At 37.6% G+C, this 27,635-nt stretch overlaps 1 protein-coding gene and 1 pseudogene across 26 annotated transcripts in view; one reads left to right on the plus strand and one right to left on the minus strand.

Annotated features, from left to right (window-relative positions):
• The first annotated feature begins 7,174 nt into the window (after positions 1-7,174).
• The window catches only part of FIP1L1 (factor interacting with PAPOLA and CPSF1), an 82,965-nt gene continuing 62,504 nt past the window's right edge, over positions 7,175-27,635 (plus strand). For 6 of the 26 annotated variants that reach the window (XM_047719302.1, XM_047719306.1, XM_047719315.1 and 3 more), the window contains exons 1-7: positions 7,177-7,476; positions 8,783-8,822; positions 14,551-14,608; positions 16,005-16,108; positions 22,474-22,538; positions 23,253-23,360; positions 23,877-24,007. In XM_047719302.1, the coding sequence (XP_047575258.1) occupies positions 7,392-7,476; positions 8,783-8,822; positions 14,551-14,608; positions 16,005-16,108; positions 22,474-22,538; positions 23,253-23,360; positions 23,877-24,007 (591 nt within the window). In that variant the 5' untranslated portion in view covers positions 7,177-7,391. Of the gene's footprint in view, positions 7,477-8,634; positions 8,680-8,782; positions 8,823-14,550; positions 14,609-16,004; positions 16,109-22,473; positions 22,539-23,252; positions 23,361-23,876; positions 24,008-24,298; positions 24,368-27,635 lie in introns of all 26 variants that reach the window. The other 20 variants (XM_047719292.1, XM_047719301.1, XM_047719305.1 and 17 more) reach the window with 9 other exon arrangements.
• On the minus strand, positions 18,244-18,741 carry LOC125093730 (elongin-C-like; annotated as a pseudogene).

A 27,635-nucleotide genomic window follows, 5' to 3' on the forward strand; every position in this document is an offset into this window, starting at 1 on the left:
GAGTATAGTTAAAGTATTATTAGGAGTAAATATAATTTGTTCACATCTGGGGTTTTGGGGGGGGGAATTATTCAAAATGGAAAATGACTTAAATGAGCAAGATTTAGGGCAGAGAGAGTATTTAGAAAGTAGTCACGGCAACAACTCTGGGTGAGAACAGATAAGGATACCCACAGTGGGGCTAGACAGCATGGAGTATATAAAGAGATGTTAAGAAAATGGACTCAAAAAGCCTGGTGACTGGATTGACAAAGAAGGATGAGGCAGAGGGAGAATTTCAGTTCATACCCAGTTTGCTGCCTAGTTGACTGGTTAGTGGCTGTCCCTGAGATGTGGAAAACCAGAAGAGAAGCAGGTTGAGGAATAAATGTACTGAGTTCAGTTAAGACACAGGTTTTTGTTTTGTTTTTAATCGTGGCAAAATATGTAAAATTTACCATCTTAACCATTTTTTAAGTGCACAGTTAGGTAAAGTATTTGCACAACATTGTATGACCAATCTCCAGAATTTTCATCTTGCAAAACTGAAACTTTATATCCATTAAACAACAACTCCCCATTTCCCCTTCCCACTGGTTGGCTTTTTCACTTAGAATAATAACAGCATGATTTGCCTAACATATGTGTCAGAATTTTCTTCCTTTTTAAGGCTGAGTTACATTCCATTGTATATATCATTTTGTGTACCACATTTTCTTTATCCAGTCATCTGTCAATGGACATTTGGAATGCTTTCACATTTTGTCTATTGTGAATAGTGCTGCTGGTTACATGGGTATACAAATAACTCTTTGAGACCTTGCTTTCAGTTTTGTTAGATATGTACTCAGAAGCAGAATTGCTAGATCATATAGTAATTCTAGTTTTAATTTTTTGAGGACCCTCTGTTTTCCATAGCTGCTGTACCATTTTAGATTCCCAGCAACAAGGCACAAATTAGATTCTAATTTCTCTACATTTGCACCAACATTTGTTATTTTCTGTTGTTGTTTTGATACTAGCCATCCTAGCCGGTGTGGGAATTCATTGTTTTGAAGGTACTGTGGGACTCCAGGTGGAAACATCTAGTAAGCAGTTGATTGTATGATTGTGGATTGCAGAAGAGAAGTCTGATAATTTAGGAATTAACAGCAAACGGGGGTGCTTGAGATTGCTTAAAGACAGTACAAAAAAGAAAGACAAAGAGAGGGATGGACAGATCTCTGAGCAACATTTCAGGTCTGCTAAAGAAGTGAAACCAGTGAGTAGACCTATGGGGGAAACAAGTTTGAAAGAGAACAGAGTAATTGACAGTGGCAAGTGTCAGAAAAGTGAAAAATGAGATGGAATCTAAAAGAGGGGGGAGGAAGAACATGAAATTGGGGTCAAAGAAAATAGCCTGGCCCCTAAAATTCAAGGAAGGAACAGTTTTATGATATAATAAGATCCAGAGCATAGCCTTGAATGTGGACTGACAAAGTGGAGGAATTGGAGGTTGCTGAATAATTGGATTCTAGAAGGTCAAAAAATATCAAACAAGCAGGATGTGCAAGTCACTCATGATGCCAAGTAGTAGAGAAAATAAGATTGTGGATTAGACTCCAACATTATATCTGTGAATGAGGGGACCTGAAAAGGAAAAGGTAGAAGTAGTAAATGACGGTGCTAAGTACTGGCAAGAAGGAGGATATTTACAGGAAAGTGGAACCATAATGTTCCAGGGGTGACCCACAAGAACCAAGAATATGACAATGCTGCCTCCCAGTTCTACAGTAGAATAGAATGAAGGGAAATGGTGGGCATCTGGTATAGAAAGAGTAGGAGAAGTGCTGCCCTTGGAAGGAAGTTAGATTTCAGCTTCAGTGAATGAGTAAAGACATCCTTCTGCTAAAATATTGAGAATATTGGACATGTACATATAATGGACAAAGGTAGGCACCAAGAGGTGAATGTAGAGTTGGGATGTAGGCCTGAAGACATGGGGAGGGAATAAGCACAGAGAATGTGAGGGAATGATACTAAAGTGTTGACAAAGAGTGACTAAGAATGAGCAGATGTGGAAGACCCTGGAAGGTTGTGTACTGCATGACCTGTATGGCCACATGGAACCCCAGGGCTACCAGATCATGAAGGGACTCATAGGTCACATGGTAGGATGTCTGAGTTTTACTTTATGTGTAATAGGAAGCCACTGAAATGTTTGTGTTACTTGAAAGACAGTGAGGCAGTAGAAATGGAAGGAATTAGACAGATTTGGAATATATTTTACAGAGAGAACTATGAGTCTGGCTAATAGGCTTTCTTCAGTGTGAGAAGGACTCATAAGGGAAAGAGAGGAATCAAGGGTCATTCTTTGGGTTTTGGCTGGAACAATGTTGGATGATGGTTATTGATACTAAGAGGGAGTATGGGAGGGGGATAGGACAGGTTTGAGAGGGCAATTCACAAGTTCTGTTTGGGGATAAATTTCCCAGGCCTATTAAATATCCAAGGGAGGCATCAGTGAAGAATTGGGGTAAGCTCAAGGAAAAGTTGAGACTGCAGATAGAAAGCTGGGAGTCATTGACTGTCAATGACACATATCACATAGGTAATATTAAGAGTCATGGGATTAGGGGTGTCTGGCTGGCACAGTCTCTTAAGCACCTGGCTCTTGATTTTAGCTCAGGTTGTGATCTCAGGGTCTTTTTTTTTTTTTTAAAGATTGTATTTATTTATTTGACAGAGATCACAAGCAGGAAGAACAGCAGGCGGGGGTGGGGGCGGTGAAGCAGGCTCCCTGCTGAGCAGAGAGCCCAGTGCGGGGCTTGATTCCAGGACCCTAGGATCATGACCTGAGCCGAAGGCAGAGTTTTTAACCCACTGAGCCACCCAGGTACTCCACTGATCTCAGGGTATTACGATCGAGCCCCATGAGGAGACTATGTCAGGATCCATGCTCAGTGGGGAGTCTGCCTGAGATTCTCTCCCTCTCCACTGGTCCCTCCCTCTGCTCATGTTCTCCTTCTCTCTCTCTCTCCCAATTAAATAAGTTAATCTTAAAAATCTGGCAGACAGGGTAGAGAAGAGAATCCAGGAAAAACCCATTTCTTGCTGTCAGACATTATGGTGGGATCAAATGGATTTCTGCTGAAATTGCTTGCTTAAGATAATCAGATTTACCTTATTTCAATGTGATTTGTACTTCTTTGCTCAAAATAAATAACAATTATTTCCTATTCCTCATAAAATCAAGCACATCTCCCTTCACCTAATTTCTAAGTCCTTCATATTCAATATTTGGGTTAAGAATTTACTGAGCACTTAGCTGGTGAATACAGGAATAAATTTGTTCTCACCCTTAAAGAAAGTGCAGTTTATATGATAGTATACATGCAAGTAGATGACACAATTTTCCAGAATGAACTAGGAATATAAGATTTTGTATTAAAATATGTCAGAATGTAGAGGAAGATGGGTAATTGGGGCTTAATTCCCCATTGAAGTATCTAGAAAGGAAGGAAAACTCTACGTTCAGTCGTTCAATGGACGAAAGGCCTAAACCATAGCATAGCACCATTTTGCCTCTAATATGTTAAATGCTTTGACATTTGAAACCTCATTTAGCTTTGTTATCCTTCCAGGAAGCAGGTGTAATATGTTATTTTAACATGTCAATTTACTGATGAAGAAACTGAAGAACATTGAGATTTAAGTGGCATAACTAAAGTTGTCAGTAAAGAACATAGTTGGGGGGTGCCTGGGTGGTTCAGGGGGGTAAAGCCTCTGCCTTCAGCTCAGGTCATGATCCCGGAGTCCTGGGATCGAGCCCCACATCGGGCTATCTGCTCAGCAGGGAGCCTGCTTCCCTTCCTCTCTCTCTGCCTGCCTCTCTGCCTACTTGTGATCTCTCTCTCTGTCAAAAAAAAAAAAAATCTTAAAAAAAAAAAAGAACATAGTTGGGCCAAATGCCACATTCATGCAAAACACATTTATGAGTACTCACCATCTAATAGCTACTGAGCAAGGCACTTTTATTTGATCTTCACGTCTTGCCATCATTTTAATCATCACCTATTAAGCAACCCCTTTTGGTACTTCCCGGAGATAGATACATTAAAACTGATGCCTTGTTGTTTTTGGTTTTGCCTTTTTTTTTTTTTTTTAAGATTTTGTTTGCTTATTTGACAGAGAGAGACACAGCAAGAGAGGGAACACAAGCCTGGGGAGTGGAAGAGAGAAGCAGGCTCCCCACTGAGCAGAGAGCCCAATGCAGGGCTCCATCCCAGGACCCTGGGATCCTGACCTGAGCCTAAGGCAGAGGCTTAACAACTGAGCCACACAGGCACCTCCCCCCCCCTTTTTTTTTTTTGCTGAGAACCAACAAACCGCGCGCGTGCGCGCGCACACACACACACACACACTGATAAAATGGAAAACAAATAAATATAGTCAGAATCTATGGAATATTGTAGTTTGATAAGTTCATAAGTTTATATAATATCTTCAAACTATCTATCTTTTAATTCTTCCCTGGTGAATAGAGAGAAAAAAACATCTTTAACTAAGGAAGCTTATCCAGGCAAAGAACTCAGTTTAAAAGCAAGGAAGGAAGAGGCCTTTTCAGAGTGGTTATTAGTGATTTATGGGCTTCTCTGCTTGTGAAAATCTTTATTTTCAAAGCTTAGTTGCAATGCTACCTCCACCATAAAGGTGATTCTGATGCTTCAGTAAATATTCATCAACTCTTCCGTTTAAGTAGAGTCTTGAAAGACAAGCTTATTTTGGGTAGCTGAACGGAGCAAGATGATTCTCAGCAGAAGGCAGTTGTCTTTTCCACGAAACCACCAAAGTTCATTATAGACTCATGGATTCACAAATAGACAGGACTATGAGCTTGCGTTATGATACTCTGAAGCAGAATGTGAAATCCTCATTCCATTACTGTCAGTCCAGGCCAAGATCTACTGAGTGTTAGGTGCCATATCACAAATAAGTGACATATAAGAAGTTGCCCTGTTTGAAGGAGGACTTCATCTAGTGAAAAGTCCTAGGGAAACAGATATGTAGTCAAATAATCACTATAGGACGTGATAGGCACAGGCCATAGAAGCAACAGGGTGTAAAAGAGTGTACTACCCTGCCTACCCTCCAATCACTCTGATTTCTTCTATATCCTCTTTCTCACTCCTTCCACTCCAGTTCATTTGGGGTTCCTTGAATGCACGAAGTATGTTTCTGCCTTAGGGCCTCTGCACTTCTATTCTTTCTGTCTGATAGGGCTTCACCCAGAAATCTACGATGGCTTACTTCTTTTCTCCATTTAGCTCTCTACCCTTAGGTCACCTTATTAGAATAGTTTTCCCCTGACCTCTTGACATGAAATTGCACCTAATCCTTATTTATCATTCTTTCCTAGGTCCCCCATCCTACTCTTATTTATAATCCTTATCACAGCTTGGCATGCTGTACATTTATGTGTTTATTTTCTGCCTTTCCTCATTGGAGTGAAAGCTTCACAAGAGGAAGGACTTTTATTTACTCACTGCTGAATCTACATAGCCTAGAAGAGCCCCTGGCACATGGTAGACTCTTCATAAATATTTATAGAACAAAGAAATGGAAGGAGATAAAGTGGAATTCAGGAAAGATTTCACAATGTTGGCCATACCTCATTAGAGTTTAGAACTATGGAAAGGATTTTCCTAATCAGGTAAGTGAGACTGGGCCTAGCAATCGAATCTTCAAAGGAAGGTGGTGTTGGGGGTGGGTATTAAAACCACAGGATTTGTTTAAATAATGGGAGATGATGTGCCATTTTGGGGATGTAAACATTTCCTTTGTGTTTCTATTAAAGCATATCCACATTTTACTCTTATAGGGGAGTGAATTAAGACCCTTCGGACTTTCTCAATAAAGTGAGAGCTCTTCAAGGGCAAGGACTATGCTTTACTCCTATCTTTACTTTCCGAGTTCTTAAACAGCAGATATTCAACAATTGTTATATGAAGAACAACATTTAGTGACGGGACAGCAAGTAAACCCATTGATTGATTTGTAAACTAGAATGAATTTCTCTCTGTTGAAAAGTGAGAGTCCTGTTTGAAAACTTTTGGACCAAAAGAAACTTTAGAGATCATCAAATTCAGCTTTTCCATTTTAAGGATGAGAAAACTGAAGCAAAGAGAAGTTAATTACCTGAGATCATGCAACTAGGTAGTCACAGTTAAGAACTAGAACACCAATTTTGGCCCATCTATCGTCTTCTCCCTGAAAAATGTGTTCAAAAGTAGCCTGAAAATGTGGCATTATCTACTAAAATAAAAATTGCACATACTCTATGATCTTGGAGAAATACTTGTACAGACCTGCAAGAAGTCATTTACAAGGTTATTCATTGTAGTGTTTTGGTTTCTTGGTTAAAGTGAAACGTTGAAAGCAATCTAAATGTACATCACTAGGGAAATAACCATATTCATTTTGTGATAGCCATGCTATAGGAATATTGAGAAGCATTTAAAATGAATATAGTTTAAATATATTAACATGGAAAGGCTCTCCAAAACACTGTTAAAAAAAAAACAACAATCCGCATAATGATATACAGTATTGTACCCTTTAAGACTCTTTAATCTCAAGTTCTTCCACCAAAAGCACATAAAGTAAATGTATAGATTATCTGAGGATTCACACCAAACAGCCAACAAGGGATACTTCTGCAAGGGAGGGTAGTGGATGAGGGGGTCTTCGACCTTAACTGTAATGTTTTATTTTACCAAAGAGAATGCATTTTTCATTAGCTTGACTTTCGTTTGCCCTTAAAACTGAATTTTCAACAAAGCAGGCATGAATTATGCTTTCTCTAATGAGAAACGGGAGCGATAAGGTAACAATTCTGTATTAAGGCTGACACAATCCATGAAGAACGAAAACAAGAGCTTTCATAAGATTAAAAAACAGAAAAACAGTTGAGAAGAGAAAGAAAGCATCAAGGGGATAAGGAAACAATGGTGCACTAGGCAAAGGCAATAGGATTATTAGAGGAAAGGTTGGGGGAGGGGAACCCTTGCCGACTCTGGACGCCGCCAAGGGAGAAAACCACGCTAAAAAAGCAAAGCGCGCTTCCACAGGGGCGGAGCCAACTACGGCGCGCAAGCGCAACCGGGCCCAGGTGGACGGCGCCGCGGAAGCGAAGCCTCCTAAAGACGCCGCGGGCGCTGGGCTGCTGCTGCGCGTGCGCAGGCGGAGCGCCGCTGGAGCCGTCTTGTTTGCTGCCTCCTACGCCGCGGCCGCCTTTCTGGGATTTGAGTCTCGCGCTTTCTTCGTTCGCTCGCCGGCGGGTTCGCGCCCCTCTCGCGCCCCTGGGCAGCGAGGCTGGGAAGGGGTTGGAGGGGGCTGTTGATCGCCGCCTTTAAATTGTGCTCGGGGCGGCCATGTCGGCCGGCGAGGTCGAGCGCCTAGTGTCGGAGCTGAGCGGCGGGACCGGAGGGGATGAGGAGGAAGAGTGGCTCTATGGCGGTACGGAACTTCCTGTCCCTTCTCTCACTGCCGGGTTCTCTCAGGCCTTCCCTCGCGGCCCGCGAACGGCCGGCGTCCCGGGTCCCTCACGCCGCCGCTGGGGCCTCTTGTACGGAGCCTCCTCCGGCCTGACTTAGGCCGAGCGAGGCGTGCAAGTTCCCCGGCCTCCCCTCGGCCTCCCCTTAGGCGCAGCCCGCGCCCGCACTGCGCAGCCACCCCGGGGCGGTCGGGCTGGGCGCGGGGCCGGGCCTCTGCCTCGCCCTCCTCCCCGCGAGGGCTTCCCGGCCGCCTGGTCTCCGCGCTCTTTCCCCTACTGTTTACCTCCATTCTGAGCTCTGTTGGTGTGTCTCTTCTTGCCCCTTGGCTGTAGGATACCCCCCCCCCCCGTCCCTTCGTTCAGAAACAGTCTTTCTGTAATAATAGCTAAATAAAGTTGATGCTGTAAAACTAACGTCTTGTTTCTTGATGGTCAGTTTGTATGGAATGCACCTGCAAGGGTACCTCCTTGTCTGAAAGTCGTGCTTTAAAAATAATTAATTAAGAGAGAGAGAGAAAGAGATGGAATACATTATGGCCCATAAAGAAAACCCCGAATGTCTCCTGTATTAAGGTGAAGTTTTTCATTTTTAAGAGAGTGCTCTTTAACCCACATCATTAAAAGTATTTCATGTCCCTTAGGCTTATAGTTTTCAGTTATTTCGTATGTATCTTTTTTCCCCAAAATAAGTTCAGTGCACTTTGTACTTCCCTCTTGAAAGGGACTTGGTATCTATCTGGTTTTTAACTTTTCATTAAGTCACAGTCTCTTCTTGTCTGTTAATGATAACTAGATTTGAAAGTTAATATGTGTTCCTTGCCTAAAATGTATATTCTTTAGTAAAAGTGTAAGTTTGGGCATCATGCAGCTCCTTGATGCTATGACTTTGACAAACTTTGATTTTGACAGACTTGTAAAATTCATTACTTTCGGTGGCAAGATTTAACATTAGTCATATTCTTTGAAATGTAAATGTGTAGGGTTTCCTTAAAGATCTAGAAATAGTTAATGCCTCTTAAATTAAGCTTAATTTTATACAAGTAAAGTCTGATTTTTTTTTTCATAAAAGACATATTTTGTTAAGTCATTATAAGGTGATCTAACTTTGGATGTGCTTATAGGCCCATGGGACGTGCATGTGCACAGTGATTTGGCAAAGGACCTAGGTTAGTGCTTGTGATGATCACTTCAGATTTTCATAATACTGGTTTCTTTAATAGTGGTTTGTTTGTTAATTTTATTTATTTATTTATGTATTTTTTTTGGTAGATGAAAATGAAGTTGAAAGGCCAGAAGAAGAAAATGCCAGGTTAGTGGAATTTGTTGTTGATATTTATACAGATTGTATGATACAGTGATTCTGCAACAAATTGTCAGAATTGTTTCATTGTAATCATTAGCTTGAATACAGCATATTGACTGAAGGTTCAAAGACATTGAATCCTTTGGAGTTGATTTCTATTTCAGGACCTAATCAGTTCTGTTTATTTGCTAGTAGCTTAGGGGACAGAGTTTTTGAAGTAAGGGTTTGAATACTCTTCACTATTAAGTAACTTTGTACTCTTAAGTGAGCATAGTAGTGGAGTATCAACATAACCGTTAGACTAATAAAAAAATTTCAAAAAAATTTTTTTTGATTAAAAAAAAGAATCCTTTAAATAACTTTTTGCAATTTATTAGTAAGGTGGTAGTGCACTTTGGTTATAATTTCAACATTTTGTATTTAAATTCAAAGTGGAATTAATGAATCTGTTATAAGATTGATTCCTTTTGTTAGACTGCTAGAAAGATTTGAGTATCATTTACAGAACATGTAAACAGCTTGAAACATCTAGATTTCAGAACAACTCACACAGACAAGTACAGGGATATGCTGACATTACTCATCAAATCTAATATCAATGACTTAATGTCACCTAATGGGGAAGGGATGGTTAAAAAAAGATCTTTTAAAGAATATTTGGGTTTAGAAAGTGGAGGAAGTATCACTCTGCATCCCTCAGAATAGGATGGCTACCGTCAAAAAGGAAGTAACAGGTGTTGGTGAAGATATGCAGAAGTTAGAACTATCATCACTGATGGCAGAATTGCGAAAAGGTGCGGCTGTTTTAGAAAACAGTTCATCAGAAGGTTAAACATAGTTACTATATGTCGCAGGAATTTCACTTCTACAGATTTGCCTTGGAAAATTGATACATATTCACACAAAAACACAAAAACTTATACATGAATATTCCTAGTAGCATTGTTTATAATAGCCAAAAAAAATGGAAATAAAAGTCCATCAAATGTTGAATGGATAGATAAAATATGGTATATCCATATCGTGGAATACTATGTGGCAGTAAAAAGAAATGAAGTATTGATACCTGTTACAATGTGGGTGAACCTTGAAAACATTATGCTAAGCTGAAGAAGCCAGTCCCAAAGAACTGAATATTGTATGGTTCAATTAAAATAAATGTACAGAATAGGTAAATCTGTAGAGACAGAGTGGTTGCCAGGACTGAGGTCACGGGAAAATGGGGAGTGATTACTGATACATACAAGGTTTCTTATTCAGGTGATGAAAATGTCCTGAAGTTAGGCAGTTGTAATGGTTGCACTATTCTGTATATCCTATAAATGTGAAAAGCCATTCAGTTGAATGTTTCAAATTGGTGGGTTTTGTGGTATATGAAATCTACTTCAAAGCTGGTAGGGGTATACCTTACAGATACTGTGGGTTCAGTTCCACAGCAATAAAGTGAGTCAAATGAATTTTTTGGTTTCCAGGTGTATATCAAAGTTTTGTTTATAGTGGAATCTCTTAAGTGTGATAGTATTATGTCGAAAAAACAATGTACATACCTTAATTAAAAAGTATTTTCACACTAAAAAAAATCCCAACCATTGTCTGAGCTTTCAGCAAGTCCTGTTTTTGCTGGTTACAGGGTCTTGCTTTGAAATTGAACGCTGCTGATGATCAGGGTGGTTGTTGCTGAAGGTTGGGGTGGCAATTTCTTATAAGACAACAGTGAAGTTTGCCACATCCATTGACTCTTCCTTTAATGAACAGTTGGTTTCTCTGTAGCAGTGATGCTGTTTGATAGCATTTTACTCACAGTAGACCCTCCTTCCGAATTGAAGTCAGTCCTCCCAAACTCCACTGCTGTTTTATCAACTAAGTTTAGGTAATATTCTGAATCCTCTTTTGGCCATTTCAACAGTCTTCACCGCATCTTTACCAGGAGTAGGTTCCATGTCAAGAAACCACTTTTTTTTTTGCTCACCCAGAAGATGCAACCCCTCATCTGTTCTAGTTTTATCATGAGCATACAACAATGCAGTCCAGTCTTCAGGCTCCACTTCTCATTCTAGTTCTCTTGTTATTTTCACCACACCTGCACTTCCTTCCTCTGCTGAAGTCTGGAACCCCTAAAGTCCTCCATGAGGTTTGGAATCCACTTCTTCCAAACTCCTGTTCATGTGGCTATTTGGATCTTTCTCCATGAATCATGAATGTTCTTAATGGCATCTCGAATGATGAAGATGATGCATCCTTTCCAGAAGGTTTTCAACTTACTTTGCCCATATCCGTCAGAGGAATCGCTCTGTCTGTGGCAACTGTAGTCCTATGAAATGTTTTTCTTCAGTAGTAAGACTTGAAAGTCTAAATGAGTCCTTGATCCATGGGCTGCAGAATGGATATTTTGTTATGAGGCATGAAAACATTAATCTTATTACTGTATGTCTCAACAGAGAGAGAGCTCTTAGGTGACCGGGTGCATTGTGGATGGGCAGTAATATTTGGAAAGGAATCCTTTTTTCTGAGCAGTAGACTCAAGGTGGGCTTGAAATGTTCAGTAAACCATGTTGTCAACAGATGTGCTGTCGTCAGGCTTTGTTGTTCCATTTGTACAGCACAGGCAGAGTGGAGTTAGGTTAATTCTTTAGGACCTTAGGACTTTCAGAATGGTGAGCATTTGCTTGAGCTTAAAGTCACCAGCTGCATTAGCCCCTCACTAGAGAGTCAGCCTGTCCTTTGAAACTTTGAAACCAGGCCTTGACTTCTTTCCAGCTGTGGAAGTCTGCAATAGCGTCTCCTTCCAACAGAAGGCTGTTTTGTCTCCATGAAAATCTGCTGTTTAGTGTGGCCACCTTTCTGAATTCCCTTAGCTGGGTCTTCTGGGGAACTTGCTCCCCCTTCTCCATCAGCACGTGCTGCTTCACCCACCGTGCACTTTGTGTTCTGGAGATGGCTTCTTTCCTCAGACTTCATGCACCAGCCTCTGATGGCTTCACACTATTTTTCTACAGCTAACTCACCTCTGTCAGCCTTCATAGAATTGAAGAGGGTTATAAGGGCCTTGCTCTGGATGAGCCTTTGGCTTAAGGGTATACGGTGGCTGATTCGGTCTTCTCTCCAGACCACTCAGACTTTCTCCGTATTAGCAGTAAGGTGTTTTTACTTTCTTGCCATTCATGTGTTCACTAGAGTTTAGCACTTTTAATCTTCTCTAAGAACTTTTCTCTGCATTTACACATTTGCCAACTGGTGCCAGCCTTCGACATGCCTTCCTCCCTAAACTTAATTAAAGTGAGAGGCGTGTGGACTCTTACCCTTGAACTCTTAGACACCTTAGGGTGTTATAAATTGAACTAATTTCATTATTGTGCTTCAGGGACTAGGGAGCCTAAGGAGAGGGAGGGAGACAGGTGATGGTTGGTCAGTGGAGCAGTCAGAACACACACAGTATTCAGTGATTAAGTTCACCGTCTTAAATGGTTGCGATTCATAGCTACCAGAACAGGTACAATAGTAACATCAAGCAGATCGCCATAACAAATACAATATTGAAAAAGTTTGAAATATTTCAAGACTTACCAAAATGTGACAGAGACACAAAGTGAGCAAACACTGTTGGAAAAATGGCACTGATAGGTGATATGCTGTTATCACAAACTTCAATTTGAAAAACTTAGCTGGGAAGTATAATAGAGCAAAGCATGACAACGTGAAGTATGTCTGCATTTTTAAAAAAGTAAATGGAGGGAAGAAGTGAGACATGGAAGTAGAATTAACTTAAGGGATGCTGAAAGGGATTCTTCTTCACTTAAAAATATCCCCTAATTTGGAAGTTTTTTTTCACTCATCGCTATATTGTGAAATTTTATCATTAAAATCTGTGTATACAACCCAGTTCCTAACCCTAATCTTACTCACAAAGTTGTAATTTGTGTAGCTTATAGTTATAAAAGTCATTACAGTTTTTTTATACCCTGTTTTTTAATTGTTCAGGAATCAATGGGTAGTGTTATAGATTCACAGTTAAATGCAGTTTTTTTGTGAGCTAATCTATTCCCTTAATTTTGTTTGTATAAGTTCTTGGTCGTAATTCTTAAGGCTTATTTTCTGATTGCACATTGTTTAATTTTTCTATATTCAGCTTGTTTAAATGTATTGGAGGGAAGTCTTCTATCTTCCCTGAGTATTACTGTCAAATGTCTTTGTATTCTTTACTAAAATTTTATTTGAAGAGCTTATAAGTTTATTTTATCCTATGGAAAATTTCAACCCATAAAGCTTAATTTTTCTAGGGAAAGCTTATAATTTTGTATTTCTAGCATTTTAATGGTGATAGGGAATTAAAACTTCAGAAAGTACTGGGGAAGGCATGTTCACCAAACCTGTGTTCTAGTATTTAGCTTGGTACATCATCACCTTGCCCTAACTGAGCAGAGTCCTTGCTATGAGAGTTCTCCCCAGCTTTTTGGTGTCTGGTTCATTGTTAAAACATCTTAACCATCGCATTATGCTGTCTCCAATTTTGTCATGTTTTATTTGTCCCAAGTTTTGGCTAAATATACTGTTTCGTGGCAAATTGAACTTGTTTCTGGCTACCTAGAAACTTAATTAAGCAGGAGCTAAGTGTACTAAAGAATTATAGTTGTATATTTGTTTTCTTGGGTCAAGAAATATCACAAGTAAAACTTAACATTTAAATTTTCAGTTTGTTTTGTTTTAAAGATTTTGAGAGAGAGAGAAAAAGAGAGCATGACGGGGAGAGGGTCAGAGGGAGAAGCAGACTCCCTGCCGTTGTGGCACTTGATCCCAGGACTTCAGGATCATGACTTGGGCTGAAGGCAGTTGCTTCATCAACTGAACCACCCAGGCGCCCGATTAAATTTTCAGTTTTTAATCTTTCATTTTTGCTTTACATGAGGATTGTATTGTAAAATACTACGTAGGGATTAAATTGATGTATATAAAAACTGCTTGGCACAAAGTAGGGTGTAGAAGAGATAAGCAGAAATCTAATGAAAAGATGTTTGAACTATATCAAGATCTGGAGGTTTTTCGTAGAAAACCTACTAAATATGAGTTAGTTGCTTTGTCCTTGGGTTTCTTTACTATAAAATGAGGTTAATGGATAGTTGCCACTATAGAAATCATAATTATTAAAATATAAGATGCCAATTATACTACAGTACTACAAGTTTTATTTGGTAATTAATGACCATATTATGGTCTCATGAGAAAAGAGGGGTTTTTTATTTTATATCACTTTTGCTTTAATATGGCAAATTCAGGTATTGATTGGCCTTCAAAAAGTAATTTGTTTTTTAATGCATCAAAATTAGGCCTGGAGCTACTAATTGGCATCAAATGGAAAGGCAGTCTTACGTGAAGATAAACTTTTTTTAAATCTTAAAATGTATCTTTTATGAAATAACGTATATCCAATAGTTAGGCTAAATAAAATTAAGTGTGATGCATATTTTTAAAATAATAAAAAACTTGAGTTATAGCCCATTGTCAGATTTGCAATTTGACATCCTTTGGCAGTTCTGTTCTACTTTGAATGTTGAATATGGGTGTTATGCAAAGCAGTAGGAATAGCAGAATAGCATACAAAGTTTTTGCCATCCTTTTTCTTTTCCAGTGGAGATAATAATTTTAGGAAACTATCAGAGCTTTTAAAAAATACTAGTATACTCTGTCTGTACTTCTGAAAAGTAATACCAGATTGTGCGCTTATTTCTGTTGTTTGTAGTGCTAATCCTCCATCTGGAATTGAAGACGAAACTGCTGAAAATGGCGTGCCGAAACCGGTAACATAAGGCTTTGAAATTTAGTTACTTCTCTGTTTAAAGTCTTTATAGTAGTTTCCCCTTCACTTAGGAAGAAAGCCACAAATTGAACATGACTTTCAGTGTCCGGCGTGATCTGGACTGCTCTTATATTCCACCTCATCTGGTGCCATCAGAAGCACAGTGGTGAGAGGCAGTAGTGGGAAGAGACTTTCCATGAACTAAGAGGAGCATGTGCGAAGGCTTGAAGCTGATTGCTATCAAGAAACTGAGTGATTGTAGCTCAACTAAAGAGATCATAGTGAACCTCATTTTCAAGGAAAACATTAAGTCCCATAGCCCAAATTTGATTGTCATAATTTTGGAACAATATATTTTTACATAAATATGTGATATTCTCTAACTTCAGTCATGCCTGTTAAAAGTGTTGTTTTGGGGGGGGGTGAACACGTATTATTGGTTTTACGAATATTTTAACATTCTGATCCTATGAAAAGAAGGAAATCATTATTCTACAGGTTTGAACTTGTATACAAAAAAATAGTTTGCCTAGGTGACCTACTTTTTTGTTTACTATTCTGTGACTAAGCACAAAATTGCCTTTTAGAGCCAAAATAAAGCCTTTGTAAATAGTCCCACTTTATGCTCCTAGAAACAAAGTAATCCCTCAATCATCTGCATCCGGGGACTCTTCTAACTGTAAATGAATGACAAGAATAACTGAACTGCTCCTTAACAGATACAAATGTATCAATGTATACAAATGTAACAAATACATTTGAAATGTGCACATGAGATGATAAGCCAGACTAAGCCTGTGGCAGCAGTATAGGGATGGATGGAAAATGACACATTGGAGTGCATAATAGCGGGAACATGGGTGACTGGTTGTGGATGCAGAGTGAGATAAAGGACTCAATGACTTAGAGCTTTCTAGAGCAGTTAATTGAGTAACTAAACGTATATTAGCATGTATGGGTAATGTAGAAGGAGTAGGTTAAAATACATTTTTTTGATGCATTTATTTTGAAGTTTCTTAACCATGACTCTTAAAGTTAATTGTTTTCCTCTTCATATTCTTGATAAAAATTCCTCAGATACTTACTTTTTGTAATTTATGTTCTAAATATCTTAGTACAATGCCTTAGATTTTTTTTTTTCAGAGAAGCAGTTGCAAATCATAGGAAAAAATACGTGAGGTGTTATTTACAAAAAGATGATGCTGAGAAAAGATTTTACATTCTTATCCTTATTTATCATGTATAACAGTTACACATGAGGTAACAGTGCTATGAAATTGTAATTTTTCTCTAAAACTGTACTTCAAAAAACACAAAATGATTACTTTTTCAGTTACTCATATTAGATGTTGAGATGAATTATTGAATGTATTTTATAATTGTTTATGTTGGTATAGAAAGTGACCGAGACTGAAGAGGATAGTGATAGTGACAGTGATGATGATGAGGATGATGTTCATGTCACTATAGGAGACATTAAAACAGGAGCACCACAGTATGGGTAAGTTTGTTTTTTTTTTGTTTTTTTGTTTGTTTGTTTTAAGATTTATTTATTTGAGAGAGAGAGAGAACGCCCACGCATATAGGCAGGAGGGGCAGAGAGAGGGGGAGACAATCTCAAGGAGACTCCCTGCTGAGTGTGGAGCCATACATGGGGCTGAACCTCATGACCCTGAGATTGTGACCTGAGCTGAAACCAAGAGTTGGATACTCAACTGACTGAGCCACCTGGGTGGTAAGTTATTTTTAACTAACAGTTGTGTGCCTAAATTAAGGGTAGCATGCTTATATCAAACCAGTGGTGGTTGATTCCATTGTTTTTACGTATTTCCATCTTACCATGATGTGAAAGAAGTCTTAAAATTTCACTGTGAGTTTCTGGAAGAGTAGATCTTAAAAGTTCTCATCACAAGAAAAAATACAGAACTGTGTGGTGATGGGTGATAAGTAACTAATCATTTTTCAGTGTATACATAGATCATTATGTTGTACACCTAAAATCAGTAGTGTTGTTTCAGTTCTGTCTCATGACAAAAAGGAGTTTCACCATAAAAATATTTCTTTCTTAAAGATAGTTTATTAGATAAAATGCCATGGAAGCAGCTGTTTTTGATTTCTGAAATTAAGATGTTTTCATAATTGAAGAGTACACATTCTTTAGTTAGAGTTAGAAAACCTTAAATTACAGATTTCATCTGCATTGTTCTTCCATTGTATTATCCAAAACTGAGTTTAGGTTTTTAAAATTTTTTTGTCCAATAAAAACAGTATCAAAAAAAATTTTTTTTTTTGCTCTTCATAGTGTGTTTTTGAAGTTGTTAATTATTCTGTTGGCATTTTAAGATAATATGTTGTCTCAAGTTTTATAGTCTGTAAAACTGAATCTAGTGAGTCAACTGTCATTAGCTCATTGAGCACATAAAGAATCGTAGAGAAAGGCTAGAAGGGAATATATTAAAGTACAGAATGTGATTTTGTTATGGTGGCAGAATAAGAGTCAGTATTTTTCTGTGGTTTATCAGATTAGATACATAATGTAGTGCTTGTGCATTGGGAGCATAAACTTTTCATCAGTTGCACTATAATTCATTATGCAGCCTTATCTGGAATCAAGCAATATACAGATAAATATTTTTGAATATTTTATTTCTATACTAGAGCTATTTTTTTAAAAGTTATTTTAGGAGCTTAAAGGTAATTCAGTTATTGTCATGGTCCATTTCACACTATAATAAGGACTCTATAATTTTATAACTCTAGAGATCAGGGTTGAGAAGAGACAGTAATGTTAGGGGTAGATAACTCTCAGTATTCTCATCTCCACTTAAAAAATTAATGTTGGAGATGAATGGATAAAGAAGATGTGGTATATATACACAATGGAATACTATGTTAGCCATCAAAAGAAATGAAATCTTGCCATTTGCGACGACGTGGATGGAACTAGAGGGTATCATGCTTAGCGAAATAAGTCAATCAGGGAAAGACAACTGTCATATGATCTCCCTGATATGAGGGAGAGGAGATGCAACATGGGGGGTTAAGGGGGTAGGAGAAGAGTAAATGAAACAAGATGGGATTGGGAGGGAGACAAACCATAAGTGACTCTTAATCTCACAAAACAAACTGAGGGTTGATGTGGGGAGGGAGGTTGGGGGGGTGGGGTTATGGACATTGGGGAGGGTATGTGCTATGGTGAGTGCTGTGAAGTGTGTAAACCTGGAGATTCACAGACCTGTACCCCTGGGGATAAAAATAAATGTTTATAAAAAATAAAAAACAAAAACAAAATACTTACAAGAAAAAAAATTAATGTTGGGCTTACATATAATGAAGTAGACCTTTATGTTAATAGGCCTTTGCCATCTGCATTATGCAAAAGGAACATTGTAGTCATTGTGTATGTAGTAAATACTCTTCTGTAGTTGCAAATACAAATTTTATTTTTATTTATTTGTTTATTTTTTAAAGATTTTATTTTATTTGACAGGGAGGGATCACAAGTAGGCAGAGAGGCAGGCAAAGAGAGAGGGAAAAGCAGGCTCCCTACTGAGCAGAGAGCCCAATGCCAGGCTCGATCCCAGGACCCTAAGATCATGACCTGAGCCGAAGGCAGAGGCTTAACCCACTGAGCCACCGGGTGCCCCAAATACAAATAATTTTACTTAACAGTTAAAGCAAATAGTGTTTATTTTATTAATATGACCAAATTTTTGGTAGAAATTGCATTCAAATATTGAATGTACATAGACTCCCATGGTACATTTTTCTGAACTTTCTTTTTTTTCCTTTCCTTTTCTTTTTTTTTTTTCTGAAAAAAGCTAGCAGTTTATTATAGTTTTTTACCAATCTAGGAAGTTTGCAGCCATTAGCAGTTTCATTGCAATTTTAGGTGCAACTGGGAATTCAGGAATCTCTGTGGAGTGGTTAGTGTAGTGAACCTTGTAGATAAAATATATGCATACTTTCGATAGCACATGTGAAGAGATCTCTCTAAAATTGACTTCATTAGTTTTGTTCTCAGCAAACCGACCTGGGCCACTCAACATGGCTTTTATTGTTCTGGATGTTAGTGTATGTTCTCTTTTTTACAATAAATTCATGACCATCCAAAGATACCAATTTGACATTCATGGCATCAGGGCCTTCACAGCCGCCATTAGGTTTTTATGAAATTCTACTTTACTTCCATAGGTTGTTTAGTAGTTTCTTGTCATCCCTGCAGCCACCGCAGTCCTGAACTTTATTTCTTACAGCAGTTTCCAGATTCATGAAATGTAGTTATGTTGGTTCATGTTTATCACTTTAGACACTAAAGTCCTTGAGTAGAAACCATTGTTTATGTATTTCCCTTTTCCTCAAAGTGCTTTACATATAGTAAATATTCAGTAAATGTTTGTTGACTAAACAGCTTTTTCCTCAGTATTTTTTCCTCAGTATTTCAACATGAAAAATTTCAAATTGTCTAAGAAAGTTGAAAGAATTGTGTGAACACCCATTTTATCCTTCATTTAGATTACACAATTCACATTTTGCTGGGTTTGCTTTACCAAATATACGTGTAAATGTATGTATCTCTGTCCATGCTTCTACCTTCAGTTGATCTACTTTTTATGTTTTTTTTTTTTTCTTTTTGCATTTCAGGTAACTTATAGGTCTTTCTGAAGGGTGTAAAACTTAACCTTGATATTTCAAGATATATCTCTTGAAAACTGAAAGAGTCTATGAGAAAATAAAATTTGGTGAATATTTAACTTTGTGCACAGAATTTTCAGAAGCAAATTTAAAGAGCAAATTGTATTCCAGGAACAATACTAAATGGGTTTAGCGGTTAGAAAGTTAAGCGGTTAGAAAGTACAAAATAGCATTTTTTTCAGGCAACATACTTTTGTTACAAAGTTCATTTTATCTGTAAGCTTGTACAGAGAAGTGGTTTCTTACCTTTGGGATTCCCCTTTGCTAAACACTTAAAAATGTTTGTTGGCACTACATTAGTTGATGATGAGACTATGAAAAGTAATAAAGTCATCCTTATTTACTGGAAGTAGTGAGGAAGATAGACGTGAGCAAATACTTCCAGTGGGGTTTAAGTGCTGGAATAGAAATAGAATAGTGAATTGAAAACTTTGGGAGGAGAGTTGCTAAAAGCCTACACCTGTTGAGGAAAAGGTCCTAGAAGAGATAATATATGAACTTGTTTGAATAATTCTTGAGTCAGGAGGAAGAGGACTGATGATTTAGCAGAGGACACTACTGAGCTGTAGTTGAAGCATTGGCTTAGAGAGACTACAGGGCTGGAGAATATGGAAGATGGGAAAAGGTGATTGAAACCACTTGAGGGAGTTAGTACCTTTAAAGGTTTTTAAGTAGGTTAGTTTATTTGAAAAGATAACTTGCAGCAGTAGTTGAGGTGGACTGAATAGGAAGAAATGAATACATTTGAATTGTGCACATGAGATGATAAGCCAGACTAAGCCTGTGGCAGCAGTATAGGGATGGATGGAAAATGACACATTGGAGTGCATAATAGCGGGAACATGGGTGACTGGTTGTGGATGCAGAGTGAGATAAAGGACTCAATGACTTAGAGCTTTCTAGAGCAGTTAATTGAGTAACTAAAAGTATATTAGCATGTATGGGTAATGTAGAAGGAGTAGGTTAAAATACATTTTTTTGATGCATTTATTTTGAAGTTTCTTAAAAACCCAAATATGTAAGGTCTGGCACCTAGAGAATCCTGAGACCTCATGGGGGTCTGATGGAAGGCATCAGATCAGCTTAAGTGCAATTTTCCAAACAGCTAAGCTTCTCTACACACATGAATACCAAAGCCTTAGTTGTTTTAAAAAAGAAAAGTGATGGTGTTATTTTTTACATTTTATTTATTTATTAGAGACAGAGAATGAGTGAGCAGGGGGAGGAGCAGCAGAGGGGGAGGGGCAGGAGAGAATGTCCTAAGCAGCCTGCACTGAGTATGGAGCCCTTCATAGGTTAAGCTCATGTGAGATTCATGACCTGAGCTGAAATCAAGAGTCGGACACTTAGCTGACTGAGCCACGCAGGCGCCCTGAAAAGTGGTGTTTTAAAGGCAAAACATGGAAGGGAAAATAGCTGGGTGGGAATCAAGAAGTTCATTTATTGAACTTATCATTAAGACTTTTATGAATACTATTTTGTTTTATCCTTAGCAGTTCTGTAAGAGGACCATTTAGAGACTACTTGATTTTTGTACATTTGGCTTTTTAAAAAAAACATTTTAATTTTATTATCTCAGAGAGAGCAAGAGCAAGCACGGGGAGGGAGAGAGGGAGAGGGAAAAGCAGACTTCCTCTGAGCAGGGAGCCCTACCCAGGGCTCAGTTCCAGGACCCTGAGATCATGACCTGAGCTGAAGGCAGACACTTAACCTTGACCGAGCCACCCAGGCGCCCCTATACATTTGACTTTTAAACAGCTAGAACTCAGATATAGATAACCCAAACGTGCTTTTGCTGTGCTGGATTTAGATTGTTGAAATGTAAGCATTGTGGGACAGGAGCTATATTTGTTCAGGTCGTCATTCTTCTTCCTTAGCTTAGAACTATATCTGATGCATTATTTGTATTTAAGCATTTACTAATGAATTAACGTCCTTGAAATGATTTAAACACTTCAGGATTTTATGGTAGTACTACCTGACAGTGACAGTTTAATTTGGGTTATTTCATAGTTTCTGCATTTATAGCAGTGGATCTTTATACAATTATTTGAATATTTTATTACACTTATTTTTCACTTTTTATATATCATTTTTAAGCAGAAAACTGAAAAATGATGGTGCTAATGTAAGTGAATAACTTAAGTTTCATAATTTTAGTACATTGTAGATAAAAAATGGAAATTATTAGGCAGATCAGAAATAGTGAATCTTTACAAGTCCAATTACCTGAACTTGTGAGAATAAAGGAGCAAATTAAATAACATGATTATAATGTGAGAAATATATCATTGAAAACATTGAGATCTTACTATGTTTTAGTCTGTTTTGGTTAGTGTATTTGATTTTCCTCTTCATATACGAGAATGCATTGTATGCAGAAGTAGAGAACTGTCTGTAAACCCATGTTACAGAAAATTTATACAAAATCCATGAGGTCTTAAGTGACTTAGCCAGGGTTATACAAGTAGTAATTGACAAAACTTGTATTTGAACCTGGGTCTGACTTCAGATTTTCTATTTTTTTTTCCTTTGTCATGTGTATATTATATTAAAAAAGTATAGCTCAATAATTTTTTCATATGTGTACATTCATATAAACATCACCTAGATCAAAATACGGAACTTTACTAGCATTCTAGGAGTTTCTTTCGTCATTAACCACAGACTACTTCCAAACACTTTTCTACTTTATCACCCTAGATTTATTTTAGATTTAATATAAATGAATTCATTTTTATGGGTAAAAATACCCTATGGGTATTTGAAAGAGGGATTTATCAATAGTAACCAGTGCAGGGAGGACTACAAGGAGGTCACTGGACTTGGAAACAAGATGGAGAAATTTCTTTATTGCAGGATTGCTGCATATTGAATAACTAGGAGGTGAGAAAATGAAGACAAGGTATATAGACTTTTTTCCTCTTAGCCAAATTTCTTAAACGAAGTTTGGTGCAGTGAGATACTGACTTAGTAGCAGGTAGGTTTTTTAGATGGAAAAAATGGTAGACTTTTAAAAAAATATATTTTTTAATTAGTTTAGAACATTTTCTGAAATGTGTGAGTCATTGTTAATTCATGTAGTTAACTATGTGGGTGTATAATTTATTTGTACACATTGAATATATTGCTGTTTTAAGTTTCTCAGTATAATTTTTATTTTGTTTTTAGGAGTTACGGTACAGCACCTGTAAATCTTAACATTAAAACAGGGGGAAGAGTTTATGGAACTACAGGTAAAACTTGTAACTGTATAAATAGGAAAATAAGGCATATATATGAAGGTCACAAATACGTAGAATTCTTACAGCTCAGTTAAAAAGAGTGGTTTTGACCATACATGATAGAGACAGACAAAATTTTTTTTTAAAGATTTTATTTATTTACTAGAAAGAGAGAGCACATGTATGAGCACACAGAGAGAGAGGGAGAAGCAGACCCCTGCTGAGCTGGGGGCTTGATGTGAGGCTCGATATCAGGACCCTAGGATCATGACCTGAGCTGAGAGCAGATGCTTAACTGGCTGAGCCAACCAGGTACCCCTGGACAAATTTTCTGTAATATTTTAGGCTGTGTGGGTCACAGGGTTCCAGTCACATGGTTGGCTTTCTTGTTTGTTTTACAGCCCTTTGAAAAGGTAAAGACTAAGCTCATAGGCTGTACAAAAAAGTGATTTAAAACATGGAAGTTAGCAACTTCCTGTTGGTACAGGAATTCCATATAAGCAGCTAGCACCTAAACTCTCAGTCCAGTTAATTTTACAGCTGTTCCATAAAGTTTGATCTCACCTTTTATTTAAGTTAAAAATAACTCTAATGCATTGTTTGGAACCTTTGCTGTATTTAGTGCTATTGGTAGTAAAAAGGTGTTAATGGTTTCTGTTTTCTGTGATATCTCTCAGCTTTTTGCTAATAACAGCTCCTTCACCATTTTGTAATTTTATAAAATAGGAACAAAAGTCAAAGGGGTAGACCTTGATGCACCTGGAAGCATTAATGGAGTTCCACTCTTGGAGGTAGATTTGGATTCCTTTGAAGATAAACCATGGCGTAAACCGGGTAAGATTATTGTGGATTATATCTGTTTGAAAAGATTTTTAGTACAGATGGTCATTAGAAAAGTTTTTTTTTTTTTTTTAGAACCCATTTAGAATATTATTTTTAATGTAATTTTTCTTGTTTTAAGTAGATGAGGAATAAGAATGGCCTGTATAATTAAATCTTACTGCATCATACCAAAGTGGACTTGAATATTGTTTTTATTGTAATGCCATTTCTAAAGGAAATACTTTTTTATCCCCTATGTTCGTTTGTTTTGTTTCTTAAATTCCACGAGTGCAATCATATGGTGTTTGTCTTTCTCTGACTTATTTTGCTTAGCATAGTACTCTGGCTTGAAGGAAATACTTTTGATCAAAAATTTTTATAGTACCATTCCTTTATGGCAGTAATTGGGAAAAATTAGAAGGGGTGATAAAACTGATAGAACACTAAATTTATATTATAGTTTCTTTTATATACTGCATAAAAATAGGGTTGAAATATTTGTACACTAACACTGTGTTTTATCTTTAGGTGCTGATCTTTCTGATTATTTTAATTATGGGTTTAATGAAGATACTTGGAAAGCTTACTGTGAAAAACAAAAGAGGATACGAATGGGACTTGAAGTTATACCAGTTACCTCTACTACAAATAAAATTACGGTAATTAGTAAATATTCCAGAATACCCCAGGCTTTTCTACAGTCCCAAATTTTACTCCCCAGATAAATCACTTTTTCCCTGTTAAGGTGGTTAAATGCTCTAAGATAGTTTAAATTTTCATTCTGTTTACCATGTTTGTTTTTTGCCCTTCCTTCCCTTTCAATTTCGTATTAATGATTATCTGATGTTCTTAGTTTCAAGTCACAGCTAGCCACAGCTAGTTTTTCTTTATATGGCCTATCAATTAAAAATTATGTGGTATCTTAATGGGGAATATGTTATTTAACTTAGGCCGAAGACTGTACTATGGAAGTTACACCAGGTGCAGAGATCCAAGATGGCAGATTCAATCTTTTTAAGGTGAATTTTAGTAAATTATCCTTGGTTGCTCTCATTTTTTGTTCTTGAGTCTGCTCCCGTACCACTACTCAAAGGATGAGATTAAAGTGGAAACAGCTACCTTTTTTCCAAACCTTCAGCTTCCTGGTGACTTACAAATTTGCTGATTGTTGTTTTATCTCCACTTTTGCAAGCATGTGAATTTATAGCCTATTATACTAACAAATGCCAAGTAAAACTATTCTTGCTATATGTCGTGATTTTATTTTAAATTATAGTCTATGTTTGTTTGTAGGACATGTTCACACCAATAGGCTAAGCTCTCATTTTAGATCATGCTATCATTCTTACCAGAACTGGAGATTTATTTTTCTCAATTTTCTTTTATAAAAGTGGTAAAGAAGATGGCATACTGCTTATTATCTGTATGACACTAAAATCATTGGTGTAATGTGTCTTACAGTTCAAGATGTCTCAAAAAGCTTACGCATTTTTAGGAGTCTCTAAGAAAGACTCAACAGAAGAGGATAAAGCCGTTGATTTTAAAATTCGTAGCTTAAAAGGTTTAGGCTTTATAAGGACTTACAGATTGATAATCTCACTTGGAAATAAAGTCTGACTTCTGGCTTCTCCATCCCATATGATCACAGGCCCAATCCAAAGAGTAATGTCATATTTTCATACTTCTGCAATACACTGCAACCTGCAAACTTTTCTCAAAACCTGATTGTGTACTCTTTTCCTTTACCTTATTACTTCTTAGTTCTTAATTCTTGTATTGAACGACACTGGAATGAAGACTGGGAGTGGCTTTTAGATTGGGTTATGTACTCAGGGAACTTCTGCGGGCAGGCACTTTTCCTGTGACCCTTTTGGGACTGCAGCCCTGTCCACCGCAATACTGCCTTATGCAATACCTGTGCTATAGCCGCAGATGTAGCCGCTCTGCTGGACACAGTTGTGGGTAGAGAATTTAATTTTAATTTGCATCCTACTTTGGGTAAGTATTTGGTTCTTGTTCTGCTGTCAATCTTTTGAAAGTGTTTAATGATGTCTGTTTTATTTTAAATGGTCGTCAGGTGCTTTTTGGTGCTATCTTCTTATTTAAGGAGTAAATATATTGTTACACTTGATTACAACAAATAGGTAGAAAAGTTGTCTTAATGATGAAATAGTTCATTTGCAGTGGTCCTTCTTATTTCTTCTAACAAATGAAAACAAAATGACCTTGTGAACTGCCAGGTTCTGTGTATTTTGTCTTTTTGCAGTCGACTTCTGAAACTAAAGAATAAAAAACTCCCAGGGGCTGGTCTCTTACTGAAAGTGGTCACCATGAATGCATTTTTTATATGCGTACTGTGTATCAAAATTATTTTGAAGTTTCTTTTGGCTACATGAGAGGAGGTTATTGTTCCATTCTCATTTATTTGGTTCTGAATGAATAAGGATTTGAATTTAATGGGTATAGTCTAATGCTTTTTCTTGCCTTGATAATGCACATTAAATATTACTCATCTGTTACAAATACTGATTTGGAAACAGGGTGTGTATTTTTTTAATATTTATTTGAGAGAGTATATATGAATCGGGGTGGGGAGGAATAAAGGAGGAAAACCTCAAGCAGATTCCCTGCTGAGCTGGGAGTGCGACTGGGTCGGGTCGGGGAGCTTCACCTCTTGACTGATGAGATTATGAGCTGAACTAAAATCATGAATTGGATGTTTGACTGAGCCACCCACATGCCCCTAGGGTGTATATTTTAATAATGTGTGAGGCTCAAACTTTTTATGTATATTGTGATCTGTAGGATATATTTTATTGATGTTGCTCAAAATCTGCAACTACTGGTTGTATGGGAGTGCTTGGCATTTTCAGGTTGCCATTGACATTAAATTTCAGACAAGTTTCTGTTACCTTAAAATTTCCTTGTTCAAATTTCTCTAGGGCTATTATTCTTTTAAAAAGTCCCGAGTTGTCTCTTAATATCTTTCCTGAAACTCTGGAGAATACAAAAAATATTTTAAGAATGTAATGGGTATCCCAAATATGCAGAGGTAATTTTCTTAGGTAGTATTAGGTACCAAGATGTCTATTTTTGACAAAATGCTACAGAAATTGGAGAATTGAGTGATGAGAAATTACCCTGGGAGAAATATAAATCAAACCCACAATGAGATACCACCTTACACTGGTCAGAATGGCTAAATTGAATAAGTGAGGAAAAAAAAGATGTTGGTTGACAGGGATGTGGAGAAAAGGGAACCCTCGTGCACTTTTGGCAGGAATGCAAGCTAGTGCAGCCACTCTGGAAAACAGTATGGAGGTTCCTCAAGAAGTTGAAAATAGGGCTAACCCTATGACCCAGCAACTGCACTGTTGGTTATTTACCCCAAAGATAGGAATGCAGTGATCTGAAGGGGCACCTGCACGCCAGTGTTTATGTAGCAATACCCACAATAGCCAAACTGTGGAAAGAGCCCAGATGTCCGTTGACAGATGACTGGATCAAGAAGAGGTGAATGTGTATACAATGGAATATTACTCAGCCATCGAAATGAAATCTTGCCATTTGCAATAGTGTGGATGGAATTAGAGGATATTGTGCTGACCAAAATAAGTCAGAGAAAAACAATTACGATTTCATTCATGGAATTTAAGAAACAAAACAGGATCCTAGGAGAAGGGGGAGAAAAATAAAACAAGGCAAAATCAGAGGGAGGCAAACCATAAGAGACTTAATTATAGGAAACAGGGTTGCTTTAGGGGAGTGGGTGGGGGATGGGGTAACTGGGTGACGGACTTTAAGGAGATCATGTGATGTAATGAACACTGGGCATTATATAGGACTGAAGAATCACTGACCTCTACCTCTAAAACTAATAATAGATTATATGTTAATTGGTTTTAAAATTTTAAAAAGGCAAAAAGAATTACTCTGGGATTAGAAATAACTTTGAGTGTCATATATAATTCCTTTCTATTTCTGTATTTTTTTTAGAAGTCTAAAGTTGGGGGTACCTGAGTGGCTCAGTTGGTTGAGCTGCTGCCTTTGGCTCAGGTCATGATCCCAGGGTCCTGGGATCGAGCTCCGTGTGGGGCTCCCTGCTGAGTCTTCCCTGTGCCTGCCTGCCACTCCCCCTGTTCTCTCTGTGTGTTGCATAAGTAAATAAGAGTCTAAAGATGGGATATTAGAGAAGCATATGCCATTTTAATCAGAATCTTGAGTATGGAGAACAGAAGAAAAAGTATTCTGGATTAGGAAGTAGCTTGGGCAAAGAAAGAAACTCAA

Source organism: Lutra lutra, chromosome 2 (assembly GCF_902655055.1).
Source record: "Lutra lutra chromosome 2, mLutLut1.2, whole genome shotgun sequence".
In the NCBI taxonomy this organism is placed as follows: Eukaryota; Metazoa; Chordata; class Mammalia; order Carnivora; family Mustelidae; genus Lutra; species Lutra lutra.